The sequence below is a fragment of the Empidonax traillii genome, unplaced genomic scaffold (genome assembly GCF_003031625.1).
Source record: "Empidonax traillii isolate 1590-97213 ecotype Southwest subspecies unplaced genomic scaffold, ASM303162v1 scaffold91:size2966241, whole genome shotgun sequence".
NCBI lineage: Eukaryota > Metazoa > Chordata > Aves > Passeriformes > Tyrannidae > Empidonax > Empidonax traillii.
In genome coordinates, this window is record NW_020955284.1 from 2,725,549 (window position 1) to 2,741,265 (window position 15,717).

General features: G+C 44.2%; 1 protein-coding gene across 1 annotated transcript; it reads right to left on the reverse strand.

Annotated features, from left to right (window-relative positions):
* Positions 1-4,713: 4,713 nt before the first annotated feature.
* Positions 4,714-15,575, reverse strand: CDH26 (cadherin 26). Its single transcript, XM_027881650.1, has 15 exons — positions 15,543-15,575; positions 13,716-13,793; positions 13,510-13,632; positions 12,982-13,143; positions 11,627-11,774; positions 11,275-11,441; positions 10,975-11,103; positions 9,688-9,873; positions 9,245-9,513; positions 8,975-9,117; positions 8,504-8,734; positions 7,760-7,987; positions 7,037-7,161; positions 5,631-5,714; positions 4,714-4,934 (listed from the first exon to the last, which is right to left on the reverse strand). Exons 1-15 carry the CDS (start codon positions 15,573-15,575, stop codon positions 4,734-4,736), a joined length of 2,307 nt encoding a protein of 768 aa, XP_027737451.1. The 3' UTR covers positions 4,714-4,733.
* Positions 15,576-15,717: the final 142 nt, after the last annotated feature.

Here is a 15,717-nt window from a genome sequence, read left to right on the forward strand (position 1 = left end):
TGATTATATCAAAATACACATTTTTGTAAGTCAGTTTGTTTTCAAATGGGGTATTTGTAATCCCTCCTTAGTTTTATTTCTTGCTACTGGCAGGTCAATAACTGGTCTACTTATGCCATCTCCTGGGTAATTACAGAATTGTCTCCACACAGGAAAAGCCTCTATCAAGAAGCATTAGTAATTATCAGTGCCTTGAAATAATTTGCTAATTGAATCCCTGAAGTAATTTTCCTTCTTATTTTACAAAATTTGGAACAATTCAAAAACTTCTGAATTATTAGTAATGTACCATACTCAGCTATTATGAATAACCAGGAGATTGTACGAAAAAGATCTTTGTAATCGTGGTCCCAACATTGATATATTTAGTGCAGTTATGTTTCACAAAAAAATACTTTTTTATACTGATATTTTGCCAAGGAGAGCTCTGTTTCCTCAAAAGAGTGGGTTTTAATCTCTTGGGGATGATCAAAAAGAAGGAACAGATGTTGGCTGTGCTGCATAACATGTTACTGGAGATAACTGTGCTGTGTGACACTTGGTTTCTGATGTAAATGGTAGAAGAACCTGAAAGAGCAGATGATTTTGTTTGATCTTTGGTAATTTTAGCTTTGCTATTCTGTTCATTCATTTAATTACCCTTACCAAATTTCACATTGGGTACTTACACCTGTCTAGGGGACAAGGAAAAGGCTGAAGAGCCTCCACTGGCTTCTGTAGCCTCTTTTGCTTCATTTTCCATAGTATAGGATGGTTTTCTTGCAAACTGGGGCTGGCTGCAGCATCTTCAGTGGGACAGGTGGCACAGACAAAGCAGAGGAAATCTAGAAATTTTTCCTCAGAGCAAAAAGTGTTTGGTGAATCTGAGTTTCAGTTCACACCTCATAGAGGTAACTGGAAATTATAGATTCCTACCACAGGTGTTAAGCAAAACAAAGCAGGCATCTGAAATGCTAAATATTCACATTTTCCAAGTGCCTTCTGGTCCCTAAGAAACCTGCATTCAGGATAGGATTAAATGATTACAGTAGACATTGTGGATTATGTTCTTCTGGGCATCCAGAAAGGACCTGCTCAGTCCCAGGTGAAGGTGTTGTGTTTCACCAACAGGGTTAACACAGGATGTTTCCATTGTGAAGGCTTCTCGTGCCTTTTAAAAATTAGGAAGTAATGAGAGTGTGAAGAGCAGGAACAGCACAAGGACAATGTACAGCATCTCCTCACCTGTGCTTTGAGTGTGCCTCCCCTGGATTTTCCCTAATCGCCAGGTTTCCATCCAAATGCTATGACAGGCTAAAATAGAAAGCCACATTGGAATGGCATAAATCTCTCATTTTTCTCAGTCTTCAGCATCAGCACATGTTGAGAAAGGAAAAGCCTATTTTCAGGTTTTTTGAGGGTGATTGTGGCCTCTCAACTCAGTTGGGAAAGTTTGTCAGCACCACACGTGCTACAGTGTCTGTTCCCTGCTTGCTCTCTGAAAACCTTCAGAAAAGCCCCCAGCTTGGCCCATGAGCTTTTTAAAACACGAATCCAACACTCTGCTACTAAGTGTTTAATTATTAGGATTGTGAAATACAACACCACCTACTGCATTAAGAGAAGGAACTAATTATAACCCTCTCAGCATGTGGTTTCCCCTTCACTGATAGAATCTCTTGTCATTTACTTGTCCTCTAAATGCCTTCTTATGATACCTTAATCAGGATAAATGGATCCTTCAGAGGGGAGAAAATGACCCCAAACTGGCACAGAAAGATTTGATTAAAACTTATACTCCTTCTGTGGCTACCCAAAGATCCCAGGGGATCCCATTGCTCAGCAGAATAGAGGAAATAGGAGAGAGGGAAAAGCTTTCTGTCTGAGAAAAAAACACTATATCACTGGTGTGCTGCCATCCCCTCTCTGTAGGACCAGCCTGTGATCAGCGTCTCTTGTTCCCTTCAGAACTCAGTGTCAGAAGTTTGGTTGCAGCGTGATTAATTTCCCCTTTACTGATTGTGTGTCATTCGCTTTTAAGCGAGATCTTTACAAATGAGGCAAAACAAAGGCAGAGATGAAGCTTGTGCGGAGATAAACATTTGTGCTGCCGGGACTCCCACTGACACGGGCACAGCGGGGGCCACAGGTAATGGGGACTCACAGGCCTCGTGATTAGACCCCTCGCTGGGAACAGGTAATTGAAACACTAGAGCCCATCACCAGCAGTTAGGGAACAGCAAGGCACGCAGGTACTTAGTTTAAAGCAGGCCCTGAACAAACCAGAGGTTTCACACGCTCCCCGTGCCAGTGAGTGAACGAAGCAGGGCCCGAGGATGATACCGGCGGCGTTTGCACGGAGAGCACGGGACGTCCCTCAGCAGGGGCTGCTGCTGGGTGGCTCTGGGGGCACCAGGCACAAGCAGAAGGGCCTTGAGAACAGATGTGGCCAGTTGTATGGACTGAAGATCATATCCCTCAGCCCAGGCGTCACTGGAAAAGGGTGTGTGCCCAGCAGGGACATTGCATCGACCTCTGTGTGAACCTTTGGAAGCTCCCTCAGTGACTGGGAGTCTGATGGTTCCCTCTCACCCCCAGTGGAGACAGGGCAACAGCAGCTTTGAGGCCCAAATCTGCTTAGGGTATCACCTCATGACAACCTACAACATCTTCTTGAGGGGAAGAAGAGGGGTAGACACTGATCTCTGCTCTCTGTGGCCAGTGACAGGACCCAGGGAATGGCCTGAAGTTGTGTCAGGGCAGGGTTAGGTTGGGTATTAGAAAAATGTTCTTTCCCCAGAGGATGGCACTGAACAGGCTCCCCAGGGCAGTGGGCACAGCACCAAGACTGCCAGAGCTCCAGGAGTGTTTGGAGGATCCTCTCAGGCACAGGGTGCGACTCTTGGGGACGTTCCTGTGCAGGGCCAAGGGTTGGATTCAATGCTCCTTGTGGGTCCCTTCCAACTCAGCATATTCTGTGATTTTGTGATAATATTCAGGCACAAATAAATCTGCTGCCTCCAACATTTACCTCTTGGTCTGTCTCCTGGTGGAAACCTCAGCCTCACATAGTTAAGAGCCATCACTTCCTTCAGTAAGGTCTTTAAAGGTGTGACTGACACAAATGTGAGATGCAGGGAAGAAATGTGCTAATTTATACCTCATTCTCACTTCCTAGTAATCATTGTATCTCATGAAAGCCTCTGGCATTAGCAACTGTGGGTCTGATCACTTATAACCTTTGGTGACTGCACACATGGCATGCTCCAAACCCAACAGAAGTTTACATGAACAATAAACACACAGAATACTTTCATTATTATTTTTAATCTTGCGTAATTTTCAGAAGAAATAGCAAAACACAGCATAAGTCTAATTTTAGCAACATGGTTATCATTTGCAATAAAAACATCACCTCACTTATTAGCATGGCTGCCAAATCACTGACCTGACTTGAAGTGTTCCACCTGGAATTATAGGTTAAGGCCAGTTTATCACAGGAGTGATTTATTGTGCAAACACATCTTGCTGCTGGCATTTAGGAAAATGTAGCTGCCTGCCACTCAGCCAGATTCTTTTATCACACTTGACTGAAGTTTCCAGCCCTGAATTATTAGTTAATAATATCTGAGCAAAAGCCTAATGCATTAAGAAAACTTTGAAACAGAAAAACAGTGTCTTAGCTACAAGACTTAGTGCTTGCCTTAGGCAAAGCATTTTTCTTTCAGCACAGAACTGCAGTAGAACAGAAGGAAGATCTGTGACTGAATCCACCACTTAACTGCATGTACAACTCACCTAAAGGCAGAATAGTCTGTCCTGAGCTATTCCCCCTCACCCCTGTAGTGCAACACAACAGCCCTGGTGCCATAACCAACACTGGTCAAGCACACTCAGTCAGACATGGCCAAACCTCAACATTTAAAAGTAACACACCTGTGGTTTCCTAATAGGGAAATTTGATACTGTCCCTTCTTCATAATTTCCCCTGTTTTCTCGGCGGTGCTTGAGGAAACCCATGGGTTGCCTCTTCACAGTCACTTGGGGCTCATTTGGAGCAGGAATTTATTTTACCGAGAGGAATAACCACCTCTTGTCTTCCAACAATTTCGAGTGTTTACAGCAGTGCCATAATCCCAACAACCAGCAGGTGCCAGCACAGCACGCAAGCACCAAAATGTGCCTTTTCCTACTCGAAGGAAGGATGTGCAGACCTCTCATGTCCATGTGTGGGTACAGTCACAACAAGAGCAGAAGTTCCCTTTCTCCTCGATGTTTCAGCGTCATATAGATAGAAAAGTCAAGTCAGATCCACATGGCACTGTGCAAAGGTTAATCTTGGATTTAAAAGAGAACACTTACTGGAGAAAGGACTATGTGACTGGCCCAACAGGTAATTGCCTTCTCTGTTCAAAACTGGCTGGAATTTCAAACCAGCAGATCTGGTTTGTTTTCCTTTCCATACTAAATTGAGGATCCTTAATATCAGATCTTCTATTTGTGTAATTCTGCACAAATGTGCCAAAATCCTTCCATCATCTCTGCAGAGTAGAGTGAACCCTCCAGACACGTCACGTTCTTGGCTGCCTTTGTGCAAACAGTGCAGGCAGGAGGAATAAGAGGCCAGGACCTCGTGGTGCAAACACTGCAAAGCTTTTCAAGTACAGATGGTTCTTTTTTCTGAAATTGTCAGTGCTCCTGCCAGAAGCCTTTGCAACACCATAAAGTAGTCATATGATTCTGAAATTATTGAATTATTGAGATGTCTTCTGACAGATTTCTTCCAGAGCAGAAAACCTTGGTCCCAGATTGTTCAAAAAATCAACAGGCAGGTCTTCACTGCCAATGGAGACAGAGCAGAGGGAGTCACTTCTCTCTAGTTCTCCTTCCTCAGAGTATCTGCAAGGTTCATCACTGTCCCTGGAATCTTCCAGTGTGCTCTGGTAATACAGTTTCTAAAGAAGGGAACAAACAAGGCAAGTCATCACAGAAGCTCCTACAGCCCTTTTGAAAATTAAGGGAATTCATGGCCTGCAAATCAGACAGGTAAGCCAGGAACTTACAGGGAAGAGTATGAACCTTCCTCTGACAAGGAAAAGTTTTATGAAACTCTCAGCTGAACAAGCTCCAGAGCCTGAACTTGCCCCGGGGTACAAATGAGGCAGAAAAGGGCATTGGATCTGCCCTGCACCAGAGCTGCCAAGGGCCCCTGGCTGCCAGGGCATGGAGTCTGGCCAAGGAGGCACGAGGGGCAGGCCTGTGAGCATGCAGGGCTCAGACAGGACATGGCAAGAGGAATTAGAATTTCCCTGATGGCACAGAAGTGCAAGAGCAGGCGACCAAACTAACCCTGCCAGAGAAAACATTTTAGCCCCACTTCTCCATCCTGAAGAGCTTTTAAAGGTGACAGATCTCAGCCTTGCAGTAACAGCTGGTGACCAGCCAGAAGGAGCCAAATGTCTGGGACACAAGATATTTTTCAGGAGGAGTCTTGAATGTTTCCTATCAAATATATCCCTTGCTTTCGAAGCTTCTGAGGTGGTGTGGGCTGAGAGCAGCTGCAGCCATGGCAGCTGTCCAGGTTGGAAAGCCTTTTCTCCTATACTGAAAAGCCAACCTGACACAGGAGGAGTTCAACATTCATTTCTTACCTGCCCCAGTGTTCTTTCCACTCTCTGTAGGAGGTGATCCAGGTTTCTTGCTTGGAATATCTCATAACCAGTGAAAGGGCAGTTCTGGAAGACAGAGTATCTGAGGTTTGACCTGCGTAAAATCAACTCTTACTAATTTTTTCAGATGCAAATAAGTTCAGTTATCTTTCTCTCTGCTGCATCCATTTCTCTTGTGCTGCCTTCTCCAGTTACATTGCAGCTTGTTCTGTTCAGGAACTATTTCTCCTTGTGAGTATATTCTCCATGCATACATGGAGTCACCAACTGTCACCATTCTTCATCATCTCCAGTAATTAAACCTCTTTCTTCCTCTAAAGTTATCATTTCCTTTTCATTAATGGCACCAAACATGACCTCAAATCACATGGGGAATCCTAGCTCCTAACTATGATTTTAAGGATTGAGGAATTGGGTTCTCACATACAATAAAAAGGACTATTTTACATTTTCTTTGCCTGCTGTAAGACAGAGATTGTTCTTAGAGTCTCTGTGATCCCTGTGTACTTACAAACAAAACACATGGCAGTCACCTACTGATGTGGACCAGAATTTCCTTCAGGTATTCTTTACAATCAAAAGAGAATACAGTACAAAAATCCACAGTAAAAAAACTCAGAAGTCTTCAAACCCCAGAAGTACATCTTAGAGTCATAAAAATACTCATAAATCCTGTCCAGACTTTTACAGTATTTTAGGTACAAGTTGTTGACCAGAGTGTTTTTGACAGAGTAAAATTTTCTGCATATCAATTCAGGTATTGTGATAAGAATTTTGGAAGAAATTACACTTCCTTATTTTCTAATTGAATTATATTGCATTACTCTTCCTATTGCTAGGTTACCAATGTCTGTGATATAAAAAAGGGCATTTACATCAGGAATGAGGCAATTACCTCAGCAATCTCTTCTTTTCCAGTCTCCACAGACACAGGTGTTGGAGCAGCATGATGTGGAAAATCCAGCTTAGCCTGCACAGAGGGAGAGGACTGGTGTTAATGAGGAACTGAACTGGGCTGGGAAGGATCACACATTTGCAGACTATTCCATTTTTCACTTCCCTTTAGCCCCCTGTTGAACACACTGCTATGTGTGTGCATTGGTGGGACAAGAGACGCTGTGCCTCCCATCTGCTGGATTCACCAGCAGGATGAGGCACCTGGGAAGGTCCTGCTGATACTGAAAAAGGGCAGGAGTGGTAATAGTCTGTCCCCAGAGTGGCATTATCCAGTCCATGCACAACACCACTCCCCAAATACGCCTAGTGACAAAAAACCTTTATTTTGCTCAATTCCAAAACCAGAGGAAACATAATTGAAGAGATGATTAGTTGCAGGTTCAGCCACACAGCACTGGTGGGGTAATGTGAATATACACTTTGGCACTTACCTCCGAAAAAGAACTTCTGCTCTCTTCATTATAGTTGATTAAAGTCTGTTCACCTTCCTGAGGGGGAACAACGGCTTTGCTTGTAGATCCTGATCCGAAACACCGGCAAAGCAGAATGCTGGAAACTGTGTAAACAGCAAAGGGAAAGGGAATGGACATCGTGGACAGATGGGTATGGCTCAACACACAGATCAGTGAGGGACACAGCCCAGTTCCAAAGGAGCTCCCTTGGGAATCTCCAGCAGAGGGAATGCTCGGCTGGAGCAGGGACCTGCTGCAGGCAGCCAAGCTGCTGCTTGCACAGAGCACTGCACTGAGCAGCAGACACAATAGATACCCAGGTAACCAGAGGAATAGTGCTCAGATAATCCACTCATTTTACTTCATAGAGAATCCACAGTTCATCTCTCCAGCATTAACCAACATGAGCTGGTAGGGAGGAAGCAGCTCTAGAAGCAGTGTAACCCCATGAGAGGAATTCATTCATTCCAGTTTGGCACTACACAGTTAATGTCAAAGAAGTCAAGTACTGGATTTCATTCAAAGTAAACAAGAATATTTCCTTTGTTGTACTATAGAGTTCAGCTTAATGACAATTTGCATTTTCCAGTCACCATCTAGTGGCACTATGCTCGTAATTTTAGTAGATTTTAGTTCATGAGCTGCAAATGCCTGAGATCCAATGGGCAGATGACAGATAATCTGCACACATAAGTTACTCACCCAGGAGTAATAAGAAAGCCATCAGTATTATTGCAATGGCGCCACCTCCAAGCCCCACCACTGCTCGTGCAGCTGGTGAATCTTTACATGTATGTCCATCTGGGCAAAAGCAGAGCCTGATGTGCTGCTTCTGCCTCGTAGAAAATCCTTGCCTGTCCTGAATTATGATGGGCACCAAGTAGCTGCCTTGTGGGAGGCTTCTTAACATCAAAAGTTCAACTGACTGCCCTAGGAAGAAGAAAAGCAAATTTTTTCAAGTCTCCCTGAAAGAAGTCTGATATTGTACAATCCCTTCTGCTGATAATCAAAGGGAAACTCATTTGCACCCCAACATAAGATACTTTTTTAAGTCTTAAGGAACCACAGTAAAAAGGACAAAATTACATTCCACTTTATCACCTCACTGGCAGAGAACTGTCTGGGCAGAGAACTGTCCCAGCCTTGCTGCATTCTGGCACAGCTGCCCTGATAACCTCAGAATTCATTAGGTAATTAATCAAGTGCAGAAGTAGATCCTCAGCTTCCTACCCCCCTTTCTGCTCATTGCTTCTGGTCCTGTCCTCAGCACAGTTGAAGACTTTCAAATTGCTGTAACTTCATGTTTTGAAAGCTGCTTTTCCACATCATTTTAGTCTTATTGAGACTCATCAGTGACAAACTATAAAGGTAAGAGAGAGTGAAGTAACTTGAGGGTACACAACTCGTAATACACCTCCCATGAAGGACACGAAAGGAAGAACTCACCAAAATTCCTTCCTAAAGTCCAGTTACGCTTCACACCTTCCGAGTCCTCATCCAGCTCAAATGTAAATGGCCCAGAATGTGCATGGACCAGAGCAGGTTTAGCTTGTACAGTGAGAGGTGTCCCTGCTTTGTCACACACATCCAAAGAGGGAGCCAGCAACGATGGCATATGGTCATTAATGTCAGACAAGTAAAGCAGGATTGTGCCAGTGCCAGTCTGTGGTGGAAAGCCTGGACAGGAGCAAAGGAAATGGAAAAAGCCTCACAACTGGGCACTGACAAACACCATTCACTGGCAGGATCTCTCTGGTTTATCCTGCTAGTCACACGTAACACAAGTTTTAAACATTAGGCTGTTCTATTATCCAGTAACCACTTAGATCCCTAATCTTGCTCTCATTTTGTACCTAACATGCACCTCATGTCCAGCAGTCCAAATGCTGCTGGACTGTTTTCTGACTGGCTGCTTACCCTGAGCAGTAGCTTGAACAATAATGGTGTACAGGCTGTTGTTCACAAAAGGGGATTCCTCATCAAATTCTTTTGCCACAGTAAGAACTCCAGAATTCTCATCCACACTCAGCCAACCATCTGGGTCATGGGCTAGTTTATATCTGGATAGGAACGGGAAAAATTCCAAATTTTGATTTTCAGTGGATTTGGAGTATCAAACTAAACTTGAAAACCTCTTCAAATCCCTAAACTATTTCTTATTCTGAGAGTTAGAACATCACCACTTACTTTATCTTAGTTGGCACATCATCTGGATATGTGGCAGGATACTTTCTAAATACCCTGCCAGGCTTCATCGAATCTTCTTTTTGGACAATAAGTACAGGAGGATGGAACTTGGGAGCACGTTGTGACTGTGTGACCTTGATGTTCACCGTTGTGTTGGTGGATTCTAGGTCTGAGGTCATCACAACGCCGTCTTTACACAAGAAAAAAGGTTCTTCATTGGCTACAGAAATCACAAGTCTCATCTCAGAGTCACTTTCATAGCTGAGAGGCTGAAAAACCGCAGACAAAGGTGTGGTTAACATTTACACTGTTGACTTGGCAGACACCCCAGGTTACCTGGAACTCCGAGGTGAGCTGAAGTCAGCTGGCTCAGCTAAAACACTGAGTTACTGGTCCCATAATCAGCTTGGCCACACTGCATGTTGGCATTCACTGCTGCTTACCTTGATAATGCTCAAAATGCCCTCGTTTGTGGCTGGATCTGTCTCAATGGAGAACTCTTCCTTCTCATTGCCCTTTGCCACTCTGTATTTTGCTCTCCAAGCTGGAGTGTTGGGAGAGTCTTTATCTTGCACCTGGAGCCGTAAGACAGCTGGATTTTCTTGTCCTGCCGAAACCTGTAGCTGGTACTGGGAGGGAAAACAAGAAAATGTGGGTATTTATTTACTTATTTTAGGTAATCTCCTCACAATGGCTTAAGCTTTTGATGGTGCAATGTTGCCACCAGCTTGCCTAACTAGTACTCCAAAGACAGACTGAGAAATGCCAGTGAGATCGCCTAAGGAGCGGTGAGATGGTAACAAAATGTAATTTGTTCATCTTTATTTCTTAATATAAATTGGTCACTGGTTGAGAGCTGAAAGTTCAGACTCTTGCCTTATAATATATAAACAGCACAGTCCTTGCATGAGAACTTTTCAGAATGCAGTGAAGGATGATCCATGTACTCAGACAGAGGGAACAAATCACAGCTGTGAGAAGGCTCAGAATTTTACTAGATTGGAGTTAATGCCGATGAAGCACAGACTTCTTATTTTCACAGGTTATTTAACGTTGTTCCCCCAGGTCTTCCAAACACCATTCTGAGGGTAGGAGACCTACTACGGTAACACACTGGTGAACATGTTTGCTTTTGCAGGTGACTTTGCACACACTGTTGTAACCTGGTATCCGTTCTTACCATCTACAACTCCAAATATTTACACATACTAGGGCTTGCCATGACTCAGCACTCTGCATGCGAGGGCTGGTTTTGGCTGGGATAGTTAAATTTAGCAGACTGTAAAATAGAGTAGATTGTAATCATAGAATTGTTTGCCTTTAAAGGAACCTTAAAGGCCATTTAGTTCCCACCCCTGCCATGGGCGGGGACACTTTCCACTAGACCAGGTTGCTCAAAGCCCCAACCTGGTCTTGAGCACTTCCAGGGATGGGGAATGCCCCTCTTCTCTGGGCAACCAGCACCTTATCTTCCCAGATATCTGTCAACTTTCCTTCTGCTACCAGTGAGACAAAATCTTCTGGGGCCACACACAGAAAACTAAGGAAGTTGGTCACTGCCCACATTTTAAGCCATATTTCTTCTGACACATAAATCTCATTTGCACATGTTTTGGCCCAATGCTGCAAGTGTCTGAGGGTTCCCATTTCCACTGCTGAGTGCATTTAGCAGTTTGAAGGACTGAAATGTAGATAGAAAGGCTCAGTGAAGTAACGATGTTTTTGCTTACACTGTCACTAGTAAACACAGGGAGGTGGTTGTTTGCATCTTCAACAGCTACATTCACTGTTGCAGTTGATGACAGCTGGGGACTTCCCTGGTCACTGGCTTTAATCAAAAGTTTGAAAGAGTTGGCAGTCTGAAAAACAGAAATCAGGAGATTCCAAAATCAGTGCAGAAGCAATTCCCACGTTTCGCCAGTCACAGCCACAAAGCTGGATGTGAGACTCTCCTTCTCCTTATACCTGGTAACTGTGTAATGAACACATATCATGCATTAAACGATGAGAAACTGCCAAATATACATCACCTGATAATCCAGGCATCTTGACAGAAGTATTGATCCTGTGGTAGGATCAATACTAAACGTGAATCCATCTGGAGTGGGCATTTGCATACTTATAGAATAGGACACTTGGGAATTGGCAGTGCCCGCTTCATCTTTGTCCGAGGCTGTGACTTGGAAAACTGGCTCACCTAGGAAGAAAAATGTACACTGAGGTTAATCAGACAAGAGGTTAAAACATAGAGGTAGTCCCTAAATCCGGGTGTGTTTAAGTAGGGAGAAGAACAGATTTAGTAAGAAAGGGATGAAAACGATGAAGGAATTAAGAAGGGAGCAGTCACACACAAATAGCACCCCTTGTTTGGGAAGCACTTACCTTTACTGTGGTTCTCTGCTATTGTAATGCTGTATTCCTCCTTGGAAAACTCAGGTGCATTGTCATTAATGTCTTTGACCTTTATCTTGAAAAATAAAGGGCGGTCCAACGGCTCCCCAGTTTTTCTGTCCTCAATGTCGAAACGTATCTAAATGAATAACAACCCAGATATGAGAATGGACTGAACAGTACCCTTTAGACATCAAACAGAACAAAAAACTTGCCATCTTGAAGCTGCCTCAGTCAAATTTGGCTGACATTGGCTTTCAGGCAAATGCTTAGGTCATTATTTCACCTTTCAAAGGTAGCAGATTCATAATGATCATCCTGGACATCAAATAATATTTTTTAAAGTAAAATAAAATTATTGAAATATGGATTATTGAAAATGGCTGCCTAATATAAAATACTTAAATATCCTCAGGGCCAGACAGAAAAGGGTTTTCACCTGTGCTTCCCAGTTCTGTAGTATTTATTTAAGGAGTGAATTCAGTTTTCTTCAGCTGCATTTCTAGGATATTTTGGTTCCCTATCCATGAATGTGCAGGGGATTCAACTCTGAAGGCTGAATCCTCCTTTGCTAAACTTAGTTCTGCTTTAAAACCAAGCCCTGGAACAGTTGTGTGTGCAGTGAGGGGGAGCTACAAAGCTCTCCAGAATTTATTTTTTCATTATGAAAGGCAAGACCTTGCACAGAAAACCACATGAAAAGCTATGATTTGGGTCCGGTTAATCCCCAGAGACACAAATAGGAATCCCCACAGAATAAACATAAGGAGACCACAACTGAAAACTTTTTTTGCAAGAGGAAAACAAACCCACACTCACATATTCCATTCATCCACATTACCACATTTCTTTCATTACGTTCATTAACTTACTGCTTATGAACACTGCTATTTAAGGAGAAACATATGTTTCCTCTTATGTAAAGTTACAGCAGTGCATCCTTGCAGCTCCTTCAGGGTTATCTAGATTATTTTGTTGTTGTTGTTGTTTCCATCCTCCTGATCAGGAGGTTCTGTGTTTAAAATTCAGTGATCTGGCCACACAGTTGTGACATACTTTGACTTTCAGGACAAACTCTAAAATTTTAGGTTATGATCAAGAGTCACACCAAAAAAAACACATAAGAGTATGGATATTTATGGAAGTTCAAACAAAGAGGTTTAGAATCATTAGTGATGAGGAAGTTAGTGGTTCCTGCTGAACCAATCTAGGTTCAAGATAAGAAAAGCAGGTTATAAAAACACACGATATTAACATAGGTGTGTCTAATCCCTGTGAAGGATTTAGCCATGAAAAAGCAATTAACCTTTGCAGACAGTTTAAAGTCCTCTTTTGAAGTGCATTACCAGAAAAGTTGGGGTCTTCTCCCTGTCGATGGTGCGATGCACATACACGTGTCCATTCACATCGTCTTCTATGGAAAACAATCCAATCTCTGGAGGTTCATCTACGCCAGGTCCACTGATCAGATATTTTAGTGATGTATTAAACGATTTTTTATTGAACAGCTTTTGAAAAGAGAAGCAGAACAATGCAATGTGAGCAGGGAAGATGGAACAGCCCAAGAGCTTCGTGGGCTGCAGCAGCACCACTGTGCACAGCTCTGTGCCATGATCCTCCCACCTCTCCCTCTCCACAGCCTTCTTCCCCCCTCAGTGTCCCTGCAGCTCCCCATAGGAAGGAGCAGAACACCCCTCTCACCTCCCAGTTCTGCCCAACTCTGTAAATAAGACAATTTTGAACAAAGGAAGCTTTTCAAAAAGTTGCTGTTTAATGCACAATTCTTGCCCCTTCCTCCCTGTGGTATTTTATTGTACAACTTGTGGTGAGTAAGTAATGATTATTCAAGATGAATTTTTCCTAAGAGGTTGTACCTGTCCAGCATATTTGGGGAATGGTCCTTTGTCCTCCTCTTGAACATCGATGGTGGTGATGACCCAGGTCCTCTTTGTGCGCTGGAGGGGACGCAGACTGTCCAACTCGTGAGAACCCACCCACTGTGGATAAAGGGGCGTGTTCAGTGTCCTAGTTCACACATCAGCTGTTGTGTGGCTGTTATTGTATAATATTGACAACAAACCTGAATGCTCTTCCCTCGGGTGGCCTGTCTTAAACTGGAATTCTCAATTTCAGCAGAAAAACTGTTGGCAGCAGTAACCTTGTGACAAAAGAAAAGAGATCGTGACAAACACTGATACGCTGTCCAGGAGGATGTTGCCTTCACAGAAACACATTGATCCAGTTTTGACAGTATTGCATCTAACCCTGGAAACTCCACAGATGTCATCTATCCCATTCCAAATGAATGGCATGAGAGCTGGGATATAATTCCTCTGGAGAGGTGATGCCAGTCCCAGAAACATGAAATCACTGCATCCATGCAGACAGCAGTCCATGGCATCATCTCTGTGGCTTTTCTCAAACCAAGCATCTCTAGTTTTTAAGACCACTGTCTCTGTGTCTGGGGCTCCTTCAGAAGTTGTCTGGTATTGACAGGACATAAACCTACTTCTGGAAAAAAGAGTTAAGCCCAGGGAGTATTTCAGGGTCTCAGGTGTGACTCCAAGTGTTCCAACCAGCTGATTTACAACAAGGTGAACACTGCACAAAAGTCTCTGATTCAGATGAGAAAAATAAATAGGTGAGAATGGTGATTACACCCATATCAGCAGGATTCGAATTACTCTATTTCTGTGGGCTCACAGGTAACTGGGACACTTCTCCCTTTCTTCAGAAATCTTGGGGTTTATGACTGATCCCATCAACTGCTTGTAAAAATGGAACAGGTCTCTGCCTGCCTAGACTTGGATGAAGATCAGGCCTTTACCCCATGACTTCCTTCTAAACTTGCCATGGTTATAAACCTGCCAGGAAGCAGAGATCACCAGCAATGCCTTGGAGTTACTCATAAGCTGTTCTATCCCTGTATATTCAGGGAAAAGCTCTGTGATGTAAAAACAGCAGGCAAGGCTTCAACTCAGCACTTGCAAGTCATCTTTATTAGCTTTGCTCCAGGTTCAGCTCTGCTGGACCCCCTGAAGAAGCTGGTTTACCCTTTGGGTACGTGCAGCATTTTAAAATATTTTGGAAGTTTTAAGGGTGTATTTTATGGCTTGTCCCCCTCCTCTGTGTGCTCCTGCACAGCAACGGCTCAGGGCAGGGCTTTATCCATTCCAGCCACAGGCACTGCTGGAAAGGAACAACCTTGGACAGGACACAGATCTCACAGAAAGACTCATGGAAATGCCACTGAAATACTGGGGGGACGACTGACATAGCAGGGTCACCACTAGGCACCAGTGTGCTCAGCCAGGTGGAAGTGCTCCAGTTTCCAAGGCAGGAGGAGCAGAGGGTCCCCAACCCTGGAAACCTCCTCCCTAGAGACCTGAACCCAGTTCCTGGGCAGAGGAGTCACCTGTCTTGGAGGGACCACATGAGGACAAACAGAACCACAATCACACAGAGTGGTTAAGGTTGGAAGGAACCACTGGAGGTCATCTAGTTCAGCCTCCTTCCTCCAGCAGGTCCCCTCAAGCACATCCACAGAATTACAGAATGTGCTGAGTTGGAAGGGACCCACAAGGAGCATCAAGTCCAACTCTTAGCCCTGCAAAGGACCATCCCCAAAAATCACACCACGTGCCTGAGAGCACTGTCCAAATGCTTCTGGAAGTCTGTCAGGCTTGCTGCTTACTCAGGATTGTTACCAGAGTATCTCCAGGAGAGGAGACTCCATCACCTCTCTGGGCAGCCTGTTCCAGTGCTCAGCCATCCACACAGTAAAGTTCTTCCTCATTATCAGGTGGAATGTTCCGTGTCCTGTTGCACCCCAAGAAGATCCTGGCCTCATCCTCTCTCCTTCACCCAGCGCAGCCAGATCCCTCCCCACATCCCCACCCACACTCACCTGCAGGAGCAGCAGGATGAGGAGCAGCTCCATGGGGAGCAGCAGGACCATGGGGAGCCTGGGAAGATCCTGCTGTGGGAGGTGGGAGCCCCCAGGTGCAGCAGAGCCAGGTCTGTGGAACGTTGTGGGATGGCTCCCACAGCCCAAAGCTTTTAAAGCAGCCCCGGGAGCCGCC

What these genes read in the sequence shown, in the direction of transcription:
- CDH26 (XM_027881650.1), bottom strand. Translation starts at nt 15,575, where the DNA reads ATGGAGCTGCTCCTCATCCTGCTGCTCCTGCAG. An exon ending in TCCCCAAATATGCTGGACAG is followed by an intron (nt 13,144 to 13,509) that starts GTACAACCTCTT and finishes TCTTTTCAAAAG; the next exon opens with CTGTTCAATAAAAAATCGTT. An exon ending in GACTTTAGGAAGGAATTTTG is followed by an intron (nt 7,988 to 8,503) that starts GTGAGTTCTTCC and finishes TCTTCTTCCTAG; the next exon opens with GGCAGTCAGTTGAACTTTTG.